We start from the raw sequence: 23,272 nt of genomic DNA, 5'->3' as shown, positions 1-23,272 counted from the left end.
CATTCTTTAAAAAAAGATGACTTTATTAACAGTAATAATGCATATACAAAAAAGTCATGAGTACATAGTTTACACATTATCAATGTGTGTTTAATGGTTGCTGTGTCTAACAGCAGAACAAGCAGAAACTGCTACAGTACAGAGTTTATTTCTGGGAGACAGAACATCGTGTTCTGGTTTAAAGGCCTCTCAACTAGTGTTCAAGTTACCATCACTGATGCTGTGACGCCTCAGCAAACCACACCTGATCATTTTAGAGGGCCAGATAACATACAGTTACCCTAACAAGACTGGAGCCTCCCTTTCACGTAACTTTTATTCATTTCTTATTTAGGCAGCTCCTCAATGATGATCCTGGATACAGAATTCCAGCCCGTAGAAGCGTCTCCTCTGGGGTAGTCAGCGCAGGTCCCCACCCACACCGCCACATCCACCAACCCCGCTTTGACGCCCTCACACAGGCCTTCAACTGGAGAGAGAGAGAGAAAAACACAAGCAGAGGACAGAGCAAATGACTTTCAGGGAACACCCATTCTGTGAACTGTGTTGTTGTGTGTCAGTGGTGAACTTTGTGAAACCTAACTGGAAGAGTGATGCTTTAAACACCGGCTTTCCAAGCTCCAGAACAGTTGTATAACCACTTAAAGGCAAAGTTCAGCGTCCTTCTTGCCGAGTTTGTACAGAATGAAAACAAAGAAGCATATTTCCCAAAATGTTCGGCTGTTGCTTTAAATTACAGTGGCAAAGGATGTTTGTGAGCTTCTTAGAATGACTTGGTTTTCAACATTACACTGTTTTTAAGCTAATAACACCAAACAGTTCACATCCTTAGCCACATTTTTTAAATATAGCCCTCAAACATTAACAGTGTTGTTGTGCACTCTTGGATTTACTGACTGGCCAAAACCGCTTTAGCAGTGATAACATCAAAACAAGTGACTTTATTAGCAGTGGATCAGACATACACAACACTCAGGAGGAATTCTGCATCATTCTTCCTCAAAGACTTGCTTCAGCTCAGCCGTACCTAAAGTTTGTTTGGTGTCAACAGCAGTCTGAGGGGATTCTTTTACATCTGTGTTTGAGGTTTGAACTGATTGGGCCACTCCAAAAGGTGGATTTTCTTTGTTGTAAGTCATTGTGCTGCATCACCCAATTTCTACTAAGCTTCTATTAGAAGGTAGGTCAGACCTCGACATTATCCTGAAGCAGACTCAAGCCATGATGATGCCGCCACCATACTTCCACCGTATGCAGCGTTATTTTCACTCACATGGGATTTAATTTAGCCATAGTCTCATGAGTTCACAGACATTTTCCCAGGAAGTTTTTGGACTGTCAAGGTACAGGGTGACACAAAAAACGGGAACTTTTTAACGATCCAATAAAACCGAGAGTGATGGAAGAAAAATATTTTATTCATAGTAATTGAAACCTTAAAACATGCCATTTAAGAAACAATGATGGAATTGTCATTTTTTAAAAATGACTTCCTGTAGATGGCGTCCTCCTGTACAAATACATTCTTGAAATCTGCTGTTGAGATTCCTCATTAACCACTGCAACATCTCAGCGGGGATACTGTGAATTTCATCCTGAATTCTCTGTTTTAACTCATCCAGAGTTCTTGGTCGAGTCGTGTACTCTTTACTCTTGAGATAGCCCCAGGTAGATTTCAAGAATGTATTCGTACAGGAGGACGCCATCTACAGGAAGCCATTTTTGAAAAATGAAAATTCCATCATTGTTACTAAAATGGCATGTTTTAAGGTTTGTTACTATGAATAAAATATTTTTTTCCATCACTCTTGGTTTTATTGGATTGTTAAAAAGTTCCCGTTTTTTTGTGTCACCCTGTACTTATTGGCAAATTTCAGGTGTGTTTTTTCATATTTTTCTCGGAGAGCAGCAGCTTCCTTAAATGTGACCTATTCCACTGACACGAAGCTCCGTATGTGACTGGTGTAGGTTAGACTCATGAGCACAGATGTTAGGCAGCTCCAGTGATGTCTGAGGTGTTTGTTTGACTTTAGTGAGGAATCTGCATTTGGACTTTTGTGTCACTGATTGGATTGAATGCTAACTGCTAACTATAATTAACTGTTGTTGATGTCATTAGCCAAGGGGGTTCACATACTTCTCCCAGCCTACACTGGGAATATTTGATTTGTGTGTTCAGTATAGACAAGAATAACTCGATGGCTTGTGTGTGGCGTTAGCTAAAACGAATGGTGTTTGATCATGATTGCAAATTGGGATGAGAACAATTCTCTCACTCTTTCTTGCCACAGTGTGCATTACGTGCCACTAAAGAAGACAGTGTTGTTTCTGATTATTTATCGTACAACAAAGCCGATAACTTGAGTCGTACCTGAGGATGTTCTGTGGATGTTGATGGTTGAGTTGAGCTCAGGACTTCCTTGATCTAAGTAAATGATGGACTCTATGGGCAGCGGCCCTGTGCACTCCGCTCCATTGAAGGTGAAGTACCACCTCTGACAGCAGGCATTCTTACACTTGAGTCTGAGGGAGCCACTGAAGAGAACTCTGAGGGCGCTGTCTGATCGCAGCTTGGTGAACGTACAGTCCTGCAACACAGCATACAATCAGTGTGTACCTGTGTATCATTTATGAGCATGTGTGCTGACTGAAATGTAATGAAAAAGACACATAACACTTACAGCTACTTTACCCAGGTCGATACCATAATTCAGGGAGTTCCAGGCGCACTGCTTGTAGTTGGGCTTCCAGGGCTCCTCGAATATCTCACTAACGCACTCTCCTTTTTCACCCTTAAGCCCATCGCGTCCTGGGATACCTGGAGTCCCTGGAATACCGTTGGCTCCAGGGTTACCATCTCTGCCGGGGGTTCCTGCTGGGCCCTGCATGCAGCTGCCAAACTGGAAAAAAATACAGACAGAAGAGGAAGTCAAGGCACAGACGTACAACAGCAGCAGAACCTATTGTTATCAAACTTCCTGTTTTACATTTTCTTCTTTTTCCTTCCTTAAGGGGTTAAATCCCTGTTTGGGCTGCATGCATCACAGACACCTAAACGCTGTAACCCACCCAACCATCACACACAAGATGCCAGATTATACCTCATTTACAAGTCTTATAAACAAATACACTGCCATCGGGCCGAAACAAGTGTAAAAGCAGATGTGATCCAAACCAAGGCGAAGCAATAGAACCTGCAACCATGAAGCCAGTGAATGACAGATTGAGTGTTAATGAGGAACTGAAGGCCTGGCGATGGCCTAAATTAGTAGGTGTCTGGCCACACATCTTGGTGTGATTCATTGCCCTGTTGGGTCTTCTGCTATGTTTAAACAGATGCAGCATCTTGCTCAAGCTGACTCAAATACGCAGAGACACACAGAGACTGGGGAGCTCGCCAAAACCGACCACATACAGAGATAAACACAATGAGGTTCCAAATAGGTTTGTGTAACATCTTTCTTCAAAGATACGATTTTGGCCAACAGATTCTAATGTGTAGGTTCTCTGCTGAAGCTTTTTTTAGCTGCCGTGGGTTTCTAATTTTAGTTAGGTGATTTGTAAGTCATTCTTTCAGCCAGGAAGACAGACATAAACTGACACGTAGAAGTGCGTCCTCGCCCTTAAGCAAACAGTGATGCCAAAAGTATTTGGATCCGAGTTTTTGTTGGGTCATTGCTGCCCTTTTACTCAGCATGCAGCAGGGGAGCAGTTATAGGAGGCACATGGCCAAGAGGCATTAAGGAAGAAAAAAAAAGAAAACCCAAAAGAAAGCAGGAGAAGAGAACAAAGAGCTTTTACTCCAGTTTCACCATCTTTTCCTGACCTGAGCCCCTCGAGTAAAGTCTGAAAATGCATCTCAGACTGTGTGAATCTGAAAAATGTTTTAACAGATAGAGTATTGTAGTGTCAGCTGCTGCGTCACAGATGTTTGAGAGTCTGGTTTTGACATTAATGCTAGAGAACCTGGAGACGTAAGAGCTGACATCATCGCTATAGGAAACTGTGAAGTCTGTGATGAAACCAGTAAATTATTGGATGGCATGCACGTGCTGTAATAGTGCTGGAATGTGTCCTTAAGAAAAAAGGACAAAACCTCAATGCACCTTGGGTGTATAGCTGGAAAAATGTGGGAATGATGCAAGTTCTGCATGAGTCTTAGAGCTCAGTCTCAGCATTTTATTAAGGGTTGGATTTTTGGAGAGCCTTCAAAGCAGACTAATGAATGGAACCTCTGTCCACTTAGACACACAGCTGACTTTTATATTAGCTTCCAGTCTGCTGTTTCTATAGTGGTGCCTACAGAGGCTGCCTGCCTGCATGAATTTCACTCCAGCCCTTCTGAGTATTAGTAGTACATGGTCCATTACTGTAACTGGAAGCATAAAGGCTGCATTTGCCCCCAAAGTGAAGAGGAAATGGTAGCATTTCATGCGTTAGTCAACATCGAAGCAAAGCCTGAAGCTCTCCTGGAGCATGCAGAGCATGGGCATAGAGCTTTGAGAGATTTTAGATTCAAGGGATCTCAAGTAAGATGCAAAATAGGATTTTACGATTACCATGTTGTTCAAATAAGTAGATCTTCCATCTCCAGAGTGTCTAGTACAGTTGGGCTTTTCTGCATCATTTCCAGTGCACTAGATACAGATGGTAACAGAGGATGCTATTTATTATATGCTTCCACTGCGGTTGTGGAATAATAAAGAGCAACTGCTTAGTGGTTTTCAAAGTGGGGTCTGCAGACTTCTAGGAGTCCCCAAGGGGAGGGTGAGGGTCCACAGAGTCTCAGTAAAATAAACAGCAGCTTCAGTTTCATCTGATTCCCTGGAGGTAAAAATGTGTGTCCACTCTGTTCCTTCACTGCCCAGCTACCTACAGCACAGAGGGTTATGTAATTCTGTACAAATATAGTGGGAGATTGGGTAAGATGAGAAGAAATGAGGTGGAGGACAGTACAATTAAACACTAGAACCCTGCCATGGGTTTATTTTGTAATATTATTATTGGAATTTTAATATAAGATAAGTTTTTGACCAAATTCAACTCACACAGCCTAATTTTAAACTGCTGCAACAGTCCCACAGATAACAAAGAGGTAGACAGTATGAGCCAGACCCCAACTTCCTCTTTGGGATTTTATTTTCTTATGTCCACTCTGTCTCCTGGAGAAGAGCCAAACCTGGAATAACAGAGAACCAGCTGACTTCACAAAAGCTATAAAGCTGCATTTTCTCCTCTGCTGCTGCAGCAGGTAATTTTGGAGAACATTTTGGTGACCAAACTCCTACATGGAGATGAATCAGCTTATTTAACGTCATTTAGGGGAAATGAAGTCGTTTAAAGACACGAATAAAAGAACACCTTGGCTCAAAAAAGTCCGGGATGAACGGGATAAATGATGCAAATTAATCAATGAAAGGTAAACCAGATGCGTGAAAAATGCAATAAAGCGCGATAAATTAAACACAGACCGTAACAGTATAATGAAATGTATTTTCAGTAGTTGTGAGAAGTTGCTAAATGTGACTAGAAAATAAAGTTAAACTCGACACATGATAATTCACTTCTCCATTATCAGATCCTCTTACCTTGTCAGCATCAGGATCCTTTCGGTATCCTCTATTCCTCACCTTTTCCACGCCATAAAGAGGTAAAGCCAAGCAGAAAAGAAGCAGCAGGCGGGCAACAAAAGGAGACATCATAGGAACGACAGCGGACTAACAGCTGCTGTGCTCAGTCTGAGATCTGAGGCGACACTTGGACTAACTGCAGCCGCTTTGAGTCCAGAGGAGGCAGGACGATGGAAGGAGGAGGAAAAACATCCCTGTGGCATTCAAATGGGCAGAATGGGCTCAGTGCAAGGGAACGTATTAGTGTTCAGACAAAATCTAAAATCCATCTCATATTGGATGATTATTGACACACACACGCAGAAATTAATTTTTAATTCAATATTCATCCAAAATGAAACAGCACTGATACAAAATTTTATTGAAAAGATACATTAAAAAATGCAGCATAAGTGTCTCACAAGGAGCATTTCTTAGCTAAACTAGGTCTGGATACAACAAGAGCCCGTCCACATGCCAGAGGAGAAACATAAAGCAGAAACATACAAGATTCCCTTTTAATTAGTGTTATCGGAAATTCTGCTGTGACTCCCAAATATAAAAAGGAAATCAGTTCCTTGCACAGCAGAACAGACATTATAGCAAGACTTACTCTCAAATAAATCACAGCAGTTGTTCTGGAAGTACTTGAAGTCCAGATATGTGGTCTGTGACCCATATGTTATAAATAACCCCCAAATAAATCTCTAAATGCTCATTTTGTAATTGTAATTAATAATTAGTGGTTTGTGCTTCTACTGATAAATAGTGCAAATCCTGTTTGATTGGCTTCCTCTATTTGATTCAAAGTCTATGAATTTACAGCATCACACATGTAAAACATCTGCAGTTTTTTTTCTTTTGGAGGATCTTTGAAGATGAGGCACATTCTTTGAGAAAACTACAAAGCTGCACTGAACCCAAATCCACAGGACACGTTTCTGAAGACGCCGCAGCACAACAAGGGTTTGTACAGCAGGAACAAGTAAGAAATGAGCGTAAAATGAAAAAATATCTTTCAAGAAAAGTTTTCAAAAACAAAAGCACATATTCAAAATTCTCTAATAATGAACTACATCAAGTTTAAGGAACAATAAAAAGAGGCACATAACGCGTATCACAGGAGGAGATTTCAAATCATCTTCCAGGAAGAACAATAAGACATTCAGGATCAGTTCACCACAGGAAGAGCTTCCCTCGGCTGAATGTTTGGCAATATCATGACCTTTCTAACAAAACTTTCAGTGTCGCAACTAGTCCATTAAAAAACTTAATTTCTACTATAAAAAAGAATATTTACATAAATATAGTGTTTGTGTACTAGCATGCATTCTATGTCATTGAACTATCCATCTATAAAAGAGCATGCGATTACATTACGTGAACATTGGTAGCTGTATGGATGGATAAACCTGTGCATCTGCAACATTCAGGCTAAAATGACAGTAAAGCTGGAAGACACAGCCGTCACCCAAACAAACTACATCATCTAAAACCTTTAAACTCAATCAAAACCCACAGATTCTGGTCCAACATACCACAGCTGAAATACTTGGGATATGTTCCATTTTGCTGGCAATGAACATTAACTGGCTGTAATCTATCAGATATTATAACCCAACAGGTACACATCCACTAGTATCGAGTGTGGCTGCAGTGGTTTCATGGATGGATGGATGAATACATCATTTTGGCAGGTCAGACGTGTCAACAGCTGCTGTCCTTTGGGTCCTTGCTCTCCTCTGGCACCTGGTGCACCATCTGGTGGGCGGAGTCTTGGATTCCACTGGTGTGTGATAGATTTAAAGCTGGATGCTGCAGCTGCTGTCCAATGGGAAGTGGCCTGTTCTCAGACAGCTCGCTCCTTGGAGTCATCCTAAACCAGCCAGGACAGGTTACAGATCAGGAGCAGTTATTGTTTGTAATGATATAGTTGCTCACTCTGGCTTAATGCCTGTTACTGAATGGAAGAATTGCTTCGACATGAACAATGTAGGATAGATGAACTTTGGGACCTTGAACATGGCCGAGCACATGACATGAGCCATGAAGTCACATTTTAACAACAGAAGCCTAAAATAAATGGACAAGTATATGTGTTTCTGCTTTTCTGAAACATTAAGGTACGGAGACAACAATTCTTACCTCCCATCTGCAACTCTGTGCATGCTCTCTGAGCGGCTGCTGACCTTACTGGAGCTCCCCCCTTTGCTGCGTCTCTCTCCCACCTCCCTCTCTCTCTCCCCCCTCCTGGAGCTTCGGCTGGAGGTTCCTCTGTCCAGGTGCTCCCTGGCTGACATTTCAGACAGGGAGCCTTGCATGTGGTGCTCATGGTTGCCCAGCGCAGAGGTGCCTTGATTGACTGTGGTGGAGGCATTGGAGGGTGTGAGGCCCGTGCTCGTGCCCATGGACTTGGAGATAACCTTGAGCTTGTGGGAGCTCGGCTTGTAGTGCTTCTTCTTGTGCTGGACGCGACTGTTGTGCTTGAGGAAGAACTCGCAGGACTCCTGAAGCACCCGGCGGCTCTCACTGATGGGACTGTGGGTCACAAGACAAGAGAGTAAAGGCATAAAAGATGAGCCTGATTACTCTGACTGTATGAGAATGTATCTATGTTTACAGCTGTAGTGAGAGATGTGGTCTTACTCTCTTTTGCGGGTTCTGTTGAAGAAGTAGGCCCATTCTGAGCAGGTCTTTTTACTGCTGACCCAGAACACTGCAGATATTCCAACGATGAGTGTCATCAAGTATTTTACCAGAAACAGAGAGAGGTCAGGACGGTCGTGCTCCGTAGTCTAAAAGATGAAACAAACAGGGTATTGATTGACACATCCAATTTTTGGCTCAAAATAAATAAGAAATTTGAAGCTAAAGCATCAGGTACTGCTAGTTTTCAGTGTATTGCAGCACTCAATAGCTCATGTATCATCCACTACGTTTTTACAGAACTGTCAAAATCAAAATATGTATCAAAATGCAATCATAGTGAGGATTTCCATATAGTGTTTTGCTGAGCTGGCTATCTATTATCTCAGTTTTTTCCCTATTCATCTTTCCACACCTTGTTGAGCTTTGTCTTAAAGCTGTTGATTTTGTTTATTGAAAGTAATGTAGTTGTTTGGTTTTGATCATTTTTGACCCTATTAGTTGCTTGTCTCTGTTTGAAAAAGGCAAATCATATTAGAAATCGTATGCTGCTACTACTGGCCATGTGCTCTAATCTAGTCAGCCGTAATAAGACAAAAACTTTCAATAAATTCTTTCTGCCAAGTCAGTGATTTGATCATGTGGAACTTGCCAGAAAACAGTATTCACACTGAGTGAGCCACAGCTACCTTGTAAGAGCAGGGGATGCTGTACTCCTGACAGCGGTCGTTGATCCAGGTGTTCTCCCAGGTGCTGCGGTAACTCTGTTCGTAGGTGTAGCAGGCTAACAGGGTGACCAGCGGGACCAAGTAGAGGCAGCTGAACACACCGATGCGGATCATGAACTTCTTCAGCTTCTCTTGGTTGCGCTCGTCGTGCTGAATGACCTGCCGGACGTGGTTGAGAGAAACGATACCTGCCAGAATGAGAAAAAGGCCGACTATGACGCCGACACACAGTGGAGCAATAACAAAGTAGCGCAATGCGTCCAGGTCGTAGAGCCCCACAAAGCAAACTCCACTGATGCTGTCGCCTTCAACCTTGTTCAGAGCCAGCAGCATGACAGTCAGTGCACCGGGGATACCCCAGGCAGCAGAGTGGAACCACACCTAAAGACACAAGAGACAAAGAACAATACTGTCAGCAGGATGTACGACAGTCGTGGCTGCTAATTTTAAATGCATGTTCAACATTTAATTCTACATCATTGTAATCTCTTGCTGTTTGCAACTGAAATGATTTTCAATTCTTAAGAACCTTACCGCTTTCTTCTCAATAGCCTCGCAGCTCCATTTGGGTCCAGCTGCCAGAAACCATGTGATGGTGAGTATGACCCACCAGACAATACCAGCGATGGAGAAGAAGTAGAGAAGCATAAAAAGTAGAGTGCAGCCTTTGCTCTGAGAGCCCAGCACCACTGTGTCCACACTGGCAGGGTGGGTTGCTTTGATGCACGCTGCATTGTTCCCCAACAGGAAACCTATAAAGTATATGAGCGAGACAAAGCTGTAGCAGACGGCGTAGAAGATTATGGGGCGCTCGGGGTAGCGGAAACGCTTGACATCAATCAGGAAAGTGAGGAAGGTGAAGAGCGTAGCACACACGCAGATGATGGAACACACGCCAATGAAACTCTTGGCAAATTCAATGTCATGGGGTTTGAAGTACATGTTGGAGCAAGGAGGAGCACAGTCCTGGGCCCCCAGGAATGATGAGCCATGACCCGGCTTGGTTTTTAGCTGCAGTGGGCACCAGAACCCAAGGTCTCTTTTAGCAGCTTCAGAGATCACTGGAGTGGTTGGAGGAATCATAGAACCATAAGATAAGCCACATGGCTCCAGCCTAGAGGATAAACACAAGAACAGTACAATGGATTGATCAAATGACTGTACCACAAAACACATTCAATGTCACCAGGCTTCCTTTGATGATGGTTATCAACTTTCTTTGTTCATCTATGTTTTCTGTTTCAGACACGTTCAGAAAAAGGGAAGCGTATGTCATGTGACTCTTCTTCTGCACAAAATAGACCAATGGTGTGCCTCGCTCCTACTTCAGCTAACAGGGTGTTATAACAGACAGGAAAAAGAAGTTGATGACAGTAATTAATGACAAGCGCTGCTACTGCAATGCAAGACAGAAATGTTGGTAGAAAACTGTTATTCGTGTGTTAATGTATTTATTTTACCAATCAGTGGTCTAGTAGCTGCAGTACCAGCAAGGTAAATGAAGTTGACAGGAAGTGAGAACCAGGTTAAAAAAACAAACAACATATGCATTTTTACGTCACCAACTGAATGCATGTACGTTGCTACGGCAACACCACACATACAGTGCAGTGTTTCCCCTGGGTTGAAATGGCTGTGAGGTGGTGGGGGCACTTTCAGCTGAAAGTTGTTTGGGGGGGGGGGGGGGGGGGGGGTGAAAGTGAGGCTCTTCTTACAGCAGATTTAAACCTTGAAACTCTGAGTGTAGCATGTTAGCTCCTAGCATAAGTTACCATGGCGATCTAGCCAGATTCAAAGACAGGCTCTTTTTTGATACTCCAAAACTCTGACTTCAATCTTCCTACATAGTGTAGCCATCAGGTCTTATGGGTAATGATCTTCTGGATTGTTTGTTGATGTTCTCTTACTTGTCACACTGCAGCTCAGGAGGCCAGGTGATGCCAAAGACGCGAATATTTTCCTCGCAGTCGAACAGAACGGCCTCACAGTCCTCTCTGCATGGACGAAACACGTTGTTCTCTTCGGTGCATACTGGGAAAAAGGCTTGGCAAAGGAAGTGGTGGACGTCTGGAGAGCAGCGCAGGTTTGTCAGGGGCATGAATGGCTGGAATGGGAAAGACAGCAAAAAGCCATTAGATTCAAAATGAATTTGCCTCTACGAGACTCATGGTTGCAATCTCTGCTTGAGTGAAGTTACCTGAAAATACATGAACTTGTCAGGGTTCTATTTATGAATGTCACATCCACAAAATTCAGATACAGGATTCATTACCTGCATAGTGTGCAAGAACCTCTGAAGGATTCATATCCACCTTTGTGACATCAAAACCAACATTACTGCATGATTTGTTATATAGTACCCACTCCCAAAACAAAATGTTGCAGCATGCAACGTCTCAGAGTCACCAATAGGACATGAATTGAAAATAAAAAATATTATATATAAGGACAACTGACATTTTTGCTTATCAAATGGTCAGGAACTGAACTGCACAGATTGAGATAAGCTAACACGGAGTCATTACCTGTGCTGTACACAGACAGATCACGCTGACTGTCGTGCATGGTTAACCTCCACAAGCCTATTCTGATCTAAAAAAAAACTGTAAATTCCATTTTTGACTGTTTTCCAGCTGTGGATTATCTCTGAAGATGTTTCCAAGAGATGCTACTGATGTACAGATATTTACAGTCTGCCTGAGGAGATTAATTCAGCGTTTCCAAAGAATGCACTGTTCCACGCTGCTCTTCGTCTTCTCCACTGAGTTTGTGGCCATCACTCTTTGTGGATTTGTTGGTATTAAACATGAACTTTGCAACCCACAGCTGGAAGACAGACAGGTACAAGTGGTTTGATTTTTCCCATGTGATTTGCATGTGAAGTCTATGTAACCAAATATTTCAGTGTGTGGACTGCTGAGGTCAGAGATGGAGCCGCTGGTTTGCAAAATGATTAACAAGAAAACAAAGTCAGCAGAAAACGACACAAAATCAGATTAATCTTTAGACATATCTCACGCCTTTGCTTTTCTGACAGCACATGGACAACTTTTTATTTTTATTTTTATAAAATATATTTGAATAGAACCAATCGGGTGCAAATCAACTTTGCTTTATTTAAAAGGTCACATGTCAAAAAGCTGGAGAAACACGCCTCTATACAGAGTCCTAGCTTCATTTCATCAAACTGCAGTGCCCTAAAGCATGACACAAAGCTGCTCATTCACTAGCTGGAAACCATATTCCTCTGTTTCAACACGCTGGTCATGAGCTTCAAGACTGAAAAGGGAGGGGAGGACGCAGTATAGGTTGCAGGAAATGAGTGCATGGACATTTGAAAACACACAGCGACAGGCCAAGAATGCACAGGGCTGTTCATAGGTGGGATGCAGAGGAGCCAGAGTATGTGGCATTTATCAGCAGCTTTAGACTGAAGAAATCTTTATTCTACTTGACTGAATCCAGATATTGTCAATGTTATTTATTGTGTATTTAACCTTAAATAACAGTACACAGTTCAGAAAAACATATCATAAACATATGTAATGCAAACATTGAAACTGTCACCAGTTCTCCCTGTATGAGCCCACCAACAGCTACGAACACGCAGAAGATGGATGTTTTAAAGTACTCTTGGTTTCAACTTCAAAACTATTATCTAACTTTTAGAAAGAACCCTGTCTGTCTCAACTGCTCATATTTGTAGAAAAACACTAACATACACTAGAGCACAGTCAGCTATGCAGCGATTCCTCTCCTCTTCTTCCTCCTGAAATCCAGTCTGGCACTCGGCCCACATCTCTGGTTCCTGAGCCTGGCCCCTCTGACACTGAGCGTCCTTGTGTCTCTCCTGTGGAGGTCCTGGACTCCGAGCTCCTCGTGGCTCAACAATCTGACCTTTTTTGCCTTTACAGCAGTTACTGTAAAAACTGCCCTCATTTCAGAACCCTTCAACCAGGATCAGCTGTACAAGTCGACCTGATTTGCTATTAAGGCAAAATCCTTTGCAGAGAATTTCATACCAAAGAATTTTGAGGATTAAATGATTTGGAAAATGACTAGGCTCTCACTTTTCAAAGTCTAGCTCAAACTTTTAAGACCCTCAAGTGTTCCTGTCCGTTACAGTCCGTCCATCAGTCTTTCCATTCTCTTTGTATTCTAACACTTCAAACTTTTCTGTTTCAAAAGCTGGCAAACACTGTTGGAATCTGGGACCAAGGGCGGAAAAGGTTAGCCCTCCTCCGGAAAATCCTAGCGATAGGCAGGCCTGAGCTCAGAATAAAGCAGAAGTCTACGTGATTCCAGCGGGCAGGGCTTTGTGATAAATCGCTGCACACTTTCAAAGAGCGCTGTGCTCAGTATGTAATACCGAATGCAGCCCCGAGAGAGTAAGATTGTCACCTGGGAGACAGGACAGCGGAGGTAAAGCCTTGTACGGGGAAATAAGTGAGTGATTAACTGAGAGAGGATACTCATTGTGGTATGCGCAGGAGGCTTTGTGTGTGACTGGGTGTGTCCCTCCCCTTCCTCCACATATCAAAGGCCCCTCACAACAAAGTCGATGAAGTTGCCCGTGGCCAAAGTTGCTGTGAAATCAGAAGCCTATACTTTTGCCAAATGCCACACAAAAGACTCCTTCAACAGATCACTGTTCATGCTCAAGATGCTGACACCAAATGTGAGTAACCCAAACCCTGGAATGCCTGGACACTGGACGCCGCTACTAGAGAAACAGAGTTCACTGCTGAGGGATGCAAGACAACACCTGGTCTGAAGGCACATCAAAGTGCTTTAGCCATCACATACTATGATTTTTAGGAGTATGAAAACATCAATTATCGGCAGATAACAAAAAAAATCACTTCCATCATACAGTACTTTATACTGATAATTATATTTAGTCACTGCACAGAGCAGTGGCTAAAGCTGCATCTGTTATGATTTTAATGGATAGAAATGACTATTAGTCTGAGCAGAACACTGAGATGTGAATTCTCCTAGGTTTTGTGTAATGGAATATTAACTATGATGATACTGCAGCTGTTGTGCATCATATTGTTTCAAAAAAGACAAAATTGTTGGATGTGGCCTAACACTGTTCAAATTCCCACTGCATCCCAGGCACACATTTCCCAGAGCAGCAGCTGAGCGTCATCTGAGAGCCATTGTTGCTCAGAGTCAGACTGTCAACTGTCAACCTTTTTTTACAGCGATTACAGCCATTTTCCTCTACCAGCAGAAAAATATCTGTTGCATTTAACCTGTCAATGTTAAGACACTGCATTTTTCTTTTTGCATCATGATGATGACCTAATTAAACACTGGATATCTGAAGGTAATGCTAAAAGCAAAATCTGAAAGTTGATGAAGTCTGGTGACATGTTGACCAATGACATACTCTGACACAGACGCATGACAAATACTGTGGATAGGAATTTGTTTATTAAAAAAATCTATTTTTAAACTCTTCTTATCAGTATGTCCATATGGTGTTACAGAATAAAAGACACATCATAAGCAAAATAAAGAGTCACTGTCATGTCTGAGCATTTCCACCTTTAACCTTCATTACTGCTTCAGAAACACTGCTTCAGACTTTAGGGTTTCAACAAACCTGAGAGATCAATCCTGTCAACTTGCATGGAGCTTTCTGTACCGTTCTTCTTCTTTAGATTCAGTTTTTGAACACATATGGAAAATTGAGTCCAACATTATAAACTGAGAAAATGAATAAAGGTTTCTTAAATAAGGCTGATTAGGAGCTCTCAGTTCTGAACCTTACGTGTCTCTGTAGACTAATTTCAGTCGTTCGGGTGAAAGTCAGAACATCACACACATGATGGGCCAACAAACACAAAAACACTTCACACAAATACACGATACTAGCAGAGGAACAAATATAGCCTATGTCCCAGTGAAGGTTACACAGGTGCCACGCTTTTAAACTGAACAGGACACTCTGTGGTGAACATTTCTGAAGGAACAGATGCTTTGTCCAGTGAGTCCAGAAGAAGAAGACAACCCAAAATGACTGAGAACTTGGGAGAAGATCAACAATAAACTGCAAAAGCAATGACTGCAAAATTATCTCCTTATCCAAGCGGTGAACTGGCTTGTTAGCGCAGAGTAGACAATTAGATGTTATCTGCAGTGGTCTGGTCAGAGCCACTGATTCTACACACTCACTGTGTGTTCAAAGCTGTTACATGATGATTGCTAATATTTGTCACACTCTGTGCTTGGAATGCATTTAGAGGTTCAGTTTGGGAAACTGTGACGGGAGCATAATCAGACTATTAATGACCCTGAGCGGAAAACAACATTAATTAAATTCTGTTTGAACACTTTTGTGCAGAGTAAAGTTCTGTCTGTTTACACTGCTGTCATCTGCAATACAATTTCTTTTAAAAAATAAAAGTAACATATCTGGATTTTTGAGAAAAAAAGCAGGAGTTTTGAATATTAAAACAAGAATGAGCACACCAGTGTTGTTAACTTCTGCTGCAGGCCAACAGCATGCCGATGTTGTTGTTTTTAATGACAATAATCTAACAAATGTATGAAGAGACCTGCTGCTTTTAACGCCATCCGTTAAGCTGATGTTTGAATTTACATGGATCATTTTTTATCTTTCGTGGACCTACCTTAAGTGGTCTCTATTAGAAGCATCATCACTGCTACTCTCTAAAGTTTCTCATTAGAATGTGTCATGTTAGCTGGCCAAAGCTCAGAGATGCCTGTCAAAGGTGGAGTGTGGTTTTAAAAAAATGCATGCAATGCACAGATGTGTGTCACTGTGACACACAAACTTGTATCGCATACCTTTCATTATCTAGACCAGGGGTCAGCAACCCGCGGCTCCGGAGCCGCATGAGGCTCTTTCATCCCTCTGTTGTGGATCCCTGTAGCTTTGGAAAATAAATAATCAGCAGGCTATTTAATTAAAATTTCTTTTATTTTAGTTTGTTACTTTTTAAGATTTAATTCTAAATGTGAAGATTATGGTGATCTTGTAACATCAAAATAAAACGTCTTAATTTTTGTCTGTCAAAATATGCGTCCCAGCCGTCAGTCTCCGACACTCGCCGCCTGCATGTATTCATTTGGAGTCCTGTTGATCTTTGGATCCCAGTGTTTGCTCTGCATTCATTCAGCAGTGACGGGGCTCCATTCCTAAATCCTAGCCGTCGCTCCTTTAAATTTCTTTCTTTTTCTTATTGTCACAAATACACCACCGCTGCACGTCTCTTCACAGCAGAGTCCTGCATTGTGTCGGGTACTCGTGAGTACTAAGGTAAACTACGGATAACTGTCTTGCTCAGTATCTACTCTTTGATATGTCAGGTTAATACCACGTTACTCATGAGAGCACAGCTCAATGTCACGTCCAGCATCCAGGCAGCAGGTCAGAGAGTCAGAGGAGTGTCGTCTTGGAAAATAGGGAGTTTTAAAATGTGATTTGAGAATTTTTTTCACAAGCATGAGAATCTTTCGTTGTTATTTCTATCCAACATCACACCCCATGGAAACCCAGCTGTGAGAATCTTTAAGTTATGAGAGCAGCTGGTAAGCGCTGCAACTTAAATTTTAGTACAGATATAATCTGTATTTGTGCAATACACACCTTCAACAAATTCAGCCTCAGGCATTTAATTTTCTTTAAACCTTCTTAACTCCATTACAACATATAATATTAGAATTTGGGTTTCAACTGTTTTTGGCATTTAGTCAAATACTGTTCACACCCAAACCATTGAGGTTGTAGTGACTGTCTCACACAGTGCCACAACAAAACAGTAAGAATAAATCTGTAAAAGACTGGGCCCTGAAATTAAGAACTGATTGCAAAAACTAAAAGTGAACAATAAACAAAATTTGCATTAAAGGGGAACTTCGTTTTTTTTCAACCTGGGGTCTGTTTCCATATGTCATTTCATACATGTGAGTGATGGAGAAATGAATTTTCGACATAGCTCCAGTATTTAGCCAGGCAGGCAGCTTAGCAGCTCAGCTAGCAGCTCAGCTAGCGAAAAGTATAGGGCAACTGCCCCCCCCGCGTCAAAGTCCACCCTAACGTGCTTTTTTCCCCCCACTGACCTGCTCGGATAGTCTCAACGAGTGTCCCACAACATAACATAACAAGTTGCCCCATACTTTTCGCTAGCTGAGCTGCTAGCTGAGCTGCTAGCTGAGCTGCCTGCCTGGCTAAATACTGGAGCTATGTCGAAAATTCATTTCTCCATCACTCACATGTATGAAAAGACATATGAAAACAGACCCCAGGTTGACAAAAAACAAAGTTCCCCTTTGAAGCTTAAATGCCAGTGCATATTTTATAGAAGAAAAATAAATACAGGCATCTTGACTTGATTGTCGTGTTATTAAATCTGTGATGTGGGACTCACCTCCATGTTACTGGCTGCAATATCCTGATCATAGTGCTCCATCATGTTGGGAAAGAAGGTCATGTTGTAGGGCATCCCCAAACACCGATGCACTCTGATAGGCTCACAGGTAAACAGACTGTGGGAACTGCAGCTTCTCACCCATATCAGCGCCAGGCACACCCACAGTGGTCCTGGCATCAACATGGCAGCGGCTGGCTGGGAGCGAGTCTATGTTTTTAGGGTAAACTAGAACAGGTTTCTTTTTGGCTCCGTGTGAGGATATTTTGGCCCGAGAGCTGAATTCCCCTGGCTCACACTGTCATCCACGTATCAGTTCTCCTGGGGACATAACAGTGGAGCCGGTGGGCGTAGGAGCAGGTAAAGCCTCCTCTTCATCAGTCAGCATGAGCCTCTGGGTCTCAGGTAGGAATCCCACATCCCTGACATGAACATAATTATAGTTAATTGGGTATATTTCCTGCCACACAAAGATTTGTCTGTTTTAGATCATAGCCCATTTTTCAACAAAACTTGTCTTGGGAAGGAAAACAAAACAGGACAATCCTTTTAGCTGGTTATTACTATATTTACTGTAGAATTGCAGCCTGTCAAGCATTGTTCCATCACCTAAACAAAGAAATGTAACTATTCTTCATTATTTCAGTGTAGCTCTACAAATCCCTTGACATCCTCAGGCTAGAAGTTTGAGAGCAATGTTTAAAAACACATCAGTCATATGGAATTAAGAGAGCAAAATCCAGTCAATCCTGAGAAGACTTTGAGTGCATGAATTTACACAAGGTGGGGAATGCTAAAGATCCACGCTGATTCAGTCGAATGAGTCTCAGCTTGTTGATGCACATTAAATTTCACCTTGAAGTGTCAGGGATCCACATGTGCACTTGCATTATGAGGAACTGAGATTCTTCTTGAATGCCTGACAGAAAGTAATACTTTCTAGATAGATAGATAGATAGATAGATAGATAGATACTTTATTTATCCCTTTGGGTAAACTCAAGGCATCCTGTAGATCACATGTGACACGATCAAGAAAATAAGGAAACCAACAAACAAAAGAACGTGCAATTAAAGTGCAAATCATGCAGATCTAAGAAATAAGGTGCAAAATTGTTGGCATTTGCAATAAAATGTGCAAAATCATTGGTACTTATATCAAAGAAAGAGTATTAAATGCCTTATTACACTAAAAATCAACCAGTAATAAGCATATATGAGATCAGTAGGTTTAGAGTTACTGATGGTGATTTCACAGGGGCCATACAGAAAATAGAGATATATATTTACATATTTGATTTAACTTCTGCTCACACTATACACAAGGTAGTGTTTAAAGTTGATTATATACTCATATTATCCTTAAAGAGTAAAAAGATATGTGGTTTATATAAGTGGCTGAATTCCTGATAGTTATGATAAGTAATTTTTATCAGTGGTGGTGAGAGTTTATTGTTACTACATCACTGTTTATATGTTCAGTCTCCATAGTGCAGTCTGTGGGTAAGTTTCCACTATTGCTCTAGTAAAGAGAAATTTTAGCTGCTTATTAGCATAAACATTTAAGTAGCACATTAGCATTAAAAAGACAACAAAAGTTAGCAAAGTAAACAACACCGCCACTTCGACACAACAAGCTCAAATGTACAGGTGAGTGAAAACAAAACTAATAAGCTGCTATTGTGTCTTTGTAACTTCGTTAATCTTACAGCTAAGTAGTTTAAAGAATATGTTCGTCCACCGCCTGCAGGAAAAGCCGTTTTCCCGTAAATTAGACGCCAACTGTCGGGAGAGATTTCAGTCAACATCCCTGCGTCGGTGGCTGCCGGGGGAAAGGGGCCCGAAACAACTTGGGTAAAAGAAAGTAGAAACAGAGTAAGAGGATAGAAATACGAAATGTAAACACTTACCTCCAAATGCCCAGAACTTTGTGTAAAAGTACACTACATGGATACGAGTCGTAGCAGTTCTGTACGGAACTCGGTGGCGTGTTTCCTGCGACGGACTCCGCGAACGTCCGTCTTTTCTTGTCCGGCTACTTCTGAACTGAAGATGCGTTCAGTACAGCAGGAGATTTTACTTTTTTAATTAATGATTGCTAGCATAAGGATGGTTAACAACTGATGGCCTGTTGGTGAAACAACCAAAACGATACATGATACCAAGATTGTACCAGATATGGGAGGAAATGCATTTGATTGTACTTTTTGGACGATGGTTCTATTCACTAAACTATTACCGCAAAAACGCTTGAATGTTTATACTCTGAATCGACGAGGAGCACTTGAACGCATCAGCTGTGCAGCTGGCAGTTCAAGGATGAAACAATTGTGCATAAAAATCTGGTGATATTGGGCTATTTTCCGAGGTTTTTTAAATTAAAAAATCTATTATTTAAACATAATTTATTGTATATTTTGTATCTGTACACACTATGGTGAGTGAGGACGCTGGTGTAGTTTCCATAAATACCACTAGATGGAAGTCACAGATGTGTTAACTCAGTATTGAAAGGATTATAGAGAGCTACAATAGCCCCATAGCAAGAGAAAATACTGTCACATGATGAAATCTATATGGAAATATAGTTACTAATTCTATAGATGCTTCCAGGAGTATATACATTTATGTTGGCATAAATATTAAACATAAAAAATAGCAGTAAAATCGCAGCTGAGTACAACAATAATAATAATAATACTAAATCATCACGAGATGTGTTTTCTTGAGTACTCTGTCATTAGCGCAGCAGAATGGAATTAAATAAAGGCTGTACTTCCCCTAGAAATCCCAGTAGGACCCCTGGTGTCCCTCCAGGCGCCTGTTCTACTGTATGTAGTACACATACGGGCATTGGTACACTTTGCATTGCCACAATTATCCACCGGGGGGCGCTCTCCGCTGACCGTGTCTACATTCATGTGACCGCGGTGGAGAGGCGGGGTTTTAATGTAACAATTTAGGTGCTACAGTGTGTCCAATAAAGTGTCGGTGATAACTGAGCGCATCTGCTGCTCTCTGCCTCCGTTTGATGCTACACCTCGGACGTCAAATGACAGTAGAACCAGCGGCGCCGCCAGAGGGGACGGGACCGATTAATAACACATTCATATGAGGTGCGTAAGCTTGTGGCACATTAAGATTTAAGGAGCTGAATACTGGCAGCTCCTCAGTGGGTTTTAGTGTGGATTTTGTTTTGGGTTACGCGCTGTGTTGGATGCAACAGGATGACTCCGCTCGGTTGTTCTCTTCTCCTAGTTTGTGGACCGAGGCGCTGGCCTGTTGCTAGGAGACCTTTTGACAGCTGGAAGCATTAGGAAAGTGACAGTTAATGTACTAATGGTGTCTGTTGATCTGGCAACCCAAACCTTCCTCCTTCTCTCTCCCTCTCAGTCCAGTTCTCCTGCACACTGTTCGCTGCGTAAAATCCTAATTGTGTCTTGTGCGTAAAAAGGCAACATTAACACCGTGGTGGTTTTTCAGTCAGGAGATTACAGGGGTTTGCAGGGAACAATGGCCTACTTGTTGTGATTATCAGATTCTAAATATATCCACCTATTTTTTAAATAGTTTTCTGAGGCTCAACTCTCAATTAGATTAAAAAAGATCCTATGGTGTGATGTGAAACTTTATAATCTCATATATATTGAGACATTTATTTCAAACAATGAGCATTAAAGATTTGTTCTCATAGGGGTTTCCAGTTTGCTTTATTTACCTCCTGGAGACCACCATGTTGACATTAGTGCAGCATGTGTTGGTCCGTTGCGAGCTGGACTCTGTGTCACAGGATGAGCTCCTTCTCCCCCTCATCAGTCAGTAGCAGTTGCCTGTGGCCATGCATCTGAAGGTCACTCATGAACAGATCGATCACTAGATCTCGCTGGGGACTACACTCAAGAGCAGCCAGTAGTACACACAGCCCTGCCCACACTTAAGGTGAACCGCATGCACAGTACACAGGCTTCCTTCTGTGAAATCAGCATTTAGGAGTAATGCACAGTGAGTGAGTTGTTTTCCAATCAGAGAGCAGCTTAGATTTCCAACTGCTTCCTTGCTGAGCTCTTGTGCTGCTGAATATTATGTGTGGAATATCAAATTTAGGTGTGTGTAGCACATTATGTCAAGGTTGTAGCTACACCAGAAGGACTTGGTGTAATTTGGACTCTCAACTTGTTGGATGAAGTGCTGAGCTTATTTATTCTGTTCTCTGAAGTCTACCTGCCTGTAGCTGTCACAGTGCCCGTGCTTTACATGAAAAAGGCCCTGAAAGAACAGCTACTGGAACTGTCAAAGTCAACACCAGCGCAGAAATAAAAGGAGAAGTCAGCATTAGGCATGACGTGTGGTAGCATCCCTTCACACGTCGCAGGGGAGGTTGTCACGGTGCGGCTGGGTCGGCCGGATGGACTGAGTAAAGCTGACATGCTGTTCTGTCCTATCAGGCTGATGTATGTTCCCAGTGAGGAGACTGCAGTCCTCAGGAGCCACACAGCGCCTCCCCACCACCTCCACCTCTATCTTCTGTTCCTTTGTCTAGGGGCATGCCTTCTGAACCCAGCCTCAGGTAGGTGGCTCCATCAGTCCACACATACAGACTGCACATTAACACTCAAGGTTCATGGCACAAACAGAACATAATCCAGTTACCGTGTATGCACTGAAAAATGCACTGAATTTACCAACTAATATACACAAGGGATGACTAATTTAGGCCTTAGATCGCTATTCTTTTTCCAACCTGAGGAAAATCCATACAGGATCAATATGTTGTTCAATGCAGACATTCCCGGGGTGCAGGCTCTGCTAGCTATCTCCAAACAGGCAGCCCATTCACTCCTTTTACTGTTTGGATGTAGGCAAGGTTACACAAGGACAATCCATCAAAAGGATAAAGATGTTGGCGTTCTGTATTTTGTTATTTTATTGCAAATTCCAATAAAAAGTTCAACAATAAGGTAGACTAAAAACTTTGAATGCAGCCTGTCTATGGCTCATTCACTCCAACTAGACACACTTCCTGCATCTTTACAAACAGGCTGCAAATAGGTATTTTAGGTTCACAGCTGGGGAAAAGGACCAAAGTGTGTCTCTGAAGTGTGTTGTCTGAATCTATTGTCAGTGTACATGGGATTTACATGAAGGAAACTACAGTATCTACATTCGTCATTTCATCATGCGCCTGTCCTGCTGTTTTTCTTGTTAATATATTTCAGTTGCTGTTGGATGAAAATTAAGCGGTGTTTCACGGTAGAATATTTGCAGATTAATTCAAAACTGGGCCCCACTTTTTACTTCAAATGAAATAAACTCTTTTTTTAAACCAGCATGTCCCTGACTTTAAAATGCAACAATGTTCACTGTTGAAAGATGCTTTTATAAGATAGTGGCCTAAATTCTAAAGCAATTTTACACATCAAGGTCAGCTAACTACCCACACAGAGGGAGCACTATTCATGCTTTAAAAACAGGTGCCTCGACACTGTGAAATATAACTTCTGATTATATCATCTTGCTCTCAGCCTGTAGACCACGACTTTTTAACTGTGCTGAAGTCTGCTGGGCTGAAGGTGCAAACTGGAGCCTGACTCGATATATGGGACAGCTGATATTATTATCAAATGCTAGCTGATCACAGATACATTGTCCAGTGTGTGCTAATATTTAAAAAGCTTTTCTTAATATAGCAAAATACAGAGAAAGATACTATTTAGAAATGGTTTCACAGTTTGTCCAGGAGAGCAGCTTCTTTGTTGACAATACCGTGCAGTCGGCAGCACATGTAGCAGAGTGTGTATCACAGCGGAGCAGATGGTGGTGTGAGGTCAAGCGGTGCGGTCATGGGAAGTTACTAAGAAGCTTGTGAAATGCATTGCTGAAAAGGT

At 42.0% G+C, this 23,272-nt stretch overlaps 3 protein-coding genes across 8 annotated transcripts in view; 1 reads left to right on the top strand and 2 right to left on the bottom strand.

Moving 5' to 3' along the window:
* Positions 1–2: 2 nt before the first annotated feature.
* Positions 3–5,807, bottom strand: LOC110958267 (collagen triple helix repeat-containing protein 1). 4 transcript variants are annotated; one of them, XM_051956649.1, is made up of 5 exons: positions 5,589–5,807; positions 4,554–4,637; positions 2,682–2,900; positions 2,372–2,588; positions 3–469 (listed from the first exon to the last, which is right to left on the bottom strand). In XM_051956649.1, the coding sequence occupies exons 1-5, from the start codon at positions 5,700–5,702 to the stop codon at positions 327–329; spliced, it is 777 nt and encodes a 258-aa protein (XP_051812609.1). In that variant the 5' UTR covers positions 5,703–5,807; the 3' UTR covers positions 3–326. The 4 variants fall into 4 exon arrangements, with proteins under 4 accessions (XP_051812609.1, XP_051812607.1, XP_022060421.1 ...); XM_051956647.1 differs by lacking the exon at positions 4,554–4,637 and having other exon boundaries at positions 5,631–5,803; XM_022204729.2 differs by lacking the exon at positions 4,554–4,637 and having other exon boundaries at positions 5,589–5,798.
* Positions 5,808–5,930: 123 nt separating this feature from the next.
* On the bottom strand, positions 5,931–19,447 carry LOC110958232 (frizzled-6). Its single transcript, XM_022204668.2, has 8 exons — positions 19,298–19,447; positions 17,389–17,810; positions 10,891–11,087; positions 9,518–10,097; positions 8,945–9,364; positions 8,256–8,404; positions 7,755–8,147; positions 5,931–7,485 (listed from the first exon to the last, which is right to left on the bottom strand). Exons 2-8 carry the CDS (start codon positions 17,572–17,574, stop codon positions 7,317–7,319), a joined length of 2,094 nt encoding a protein of 697 aa, XP_022060360.2. The 5' UTR covers positions 17,575–17,810; positions 19,298–19,447; the 3' UTR covers positions 5,931–7,316.
* An 845-nt stretch (positions 19,448–20,292) lies between these two features.
* The window catches only part of klhl32 (kelch-like family member 32), a 42,388-nt gene continuing 39,408 nt past the window's right edge, over positions 20,293–23,272 (top strand). For 2 of the 3 annotated variants that reach the window (XM_022204700.2, XM_022204684.2), the window contains exons 1-2: positions 20,294–20,503; positions 21,833–21,954. In XM_022204700.2, coding sequence (XP_022060392.1) covers positions 21,932–21,954 — 23 coding nt within the window. In that variant the 5' untranslated portion in view covers positions 20,294–20,503; positions 21,833–21,931. Of the gene's footprint in view, positions 20,504–21,832; positions 21,955–23,272 lie in introns of all 3 variants that reach the window. The other variant, XM_022204692.2, reaches the window with a different exon arrangement.

The sequence above is a fragment of the Acanthochromis polyacanthus genome, chromosome 12 (genome assembly GCF_021347895.1).
Source record: "Acanthochromis polyacanthus isolate Apoly-LR-REF ecotype Palm Island chromosome 12, KAUST_Apoly_ChrSc, whole genome shotgun sequence".
Lineage (NCBI taxonomy): Eukaryota > Metazoa > Chordata > Actinopteri > Pomacentridae > Acanthochromis > Acanthochromis polyacanthus.
The sequence above is the reverse complement of the archived record's forward strand: the minus strand, read 5'-3'. Positions and strand labels throughout refer to the sequence as shown.

Coding starts and splice junctions, on each gene's coding strand:
- LOC110958267 (XM_051956649.1), bottom strand. CDS start 5,702: ATGATGTCTCCTTTTGTTGCCCGCCTGCTGCTTCTTTTCTGCTTGGCT. Junction 4,638..5,588: donor AGGATCCTGATGCTGACAAG/GTAAGAGGATCT, acceptor ATCTGTATCTAG/TGCACTGGAAATGATGCAGA. Junction 470..2,371: donor CATCCACAGAACATCCTCAG/GTACGACTCAAG, acceptor CTCTCTCTCCAG/TTGAAGGCCTGTGTGAGGGC.
- LOC110958232 (XM_022204668.2), bottom strand. CDS start 17,574: ATGTTGATGCCAGGACCACTGTGGGTGTGCCTGGCGCTGATATGGGTG. Junction 9,365..9,517: donor AGGCTATTGAGAAGAAAGCG/GTAAGGTTCTTA, acceptor TTGTGTCTTTAG/GTGTGGTTCCACTCTGCTGC. Junction 8,405..8,944: donor GCATCCCCTGCTCTTACAAG/GTAGCTGTGGCT, acceptor TTCATCTTTTAG/ACTACGGAGCACGACCGTCC.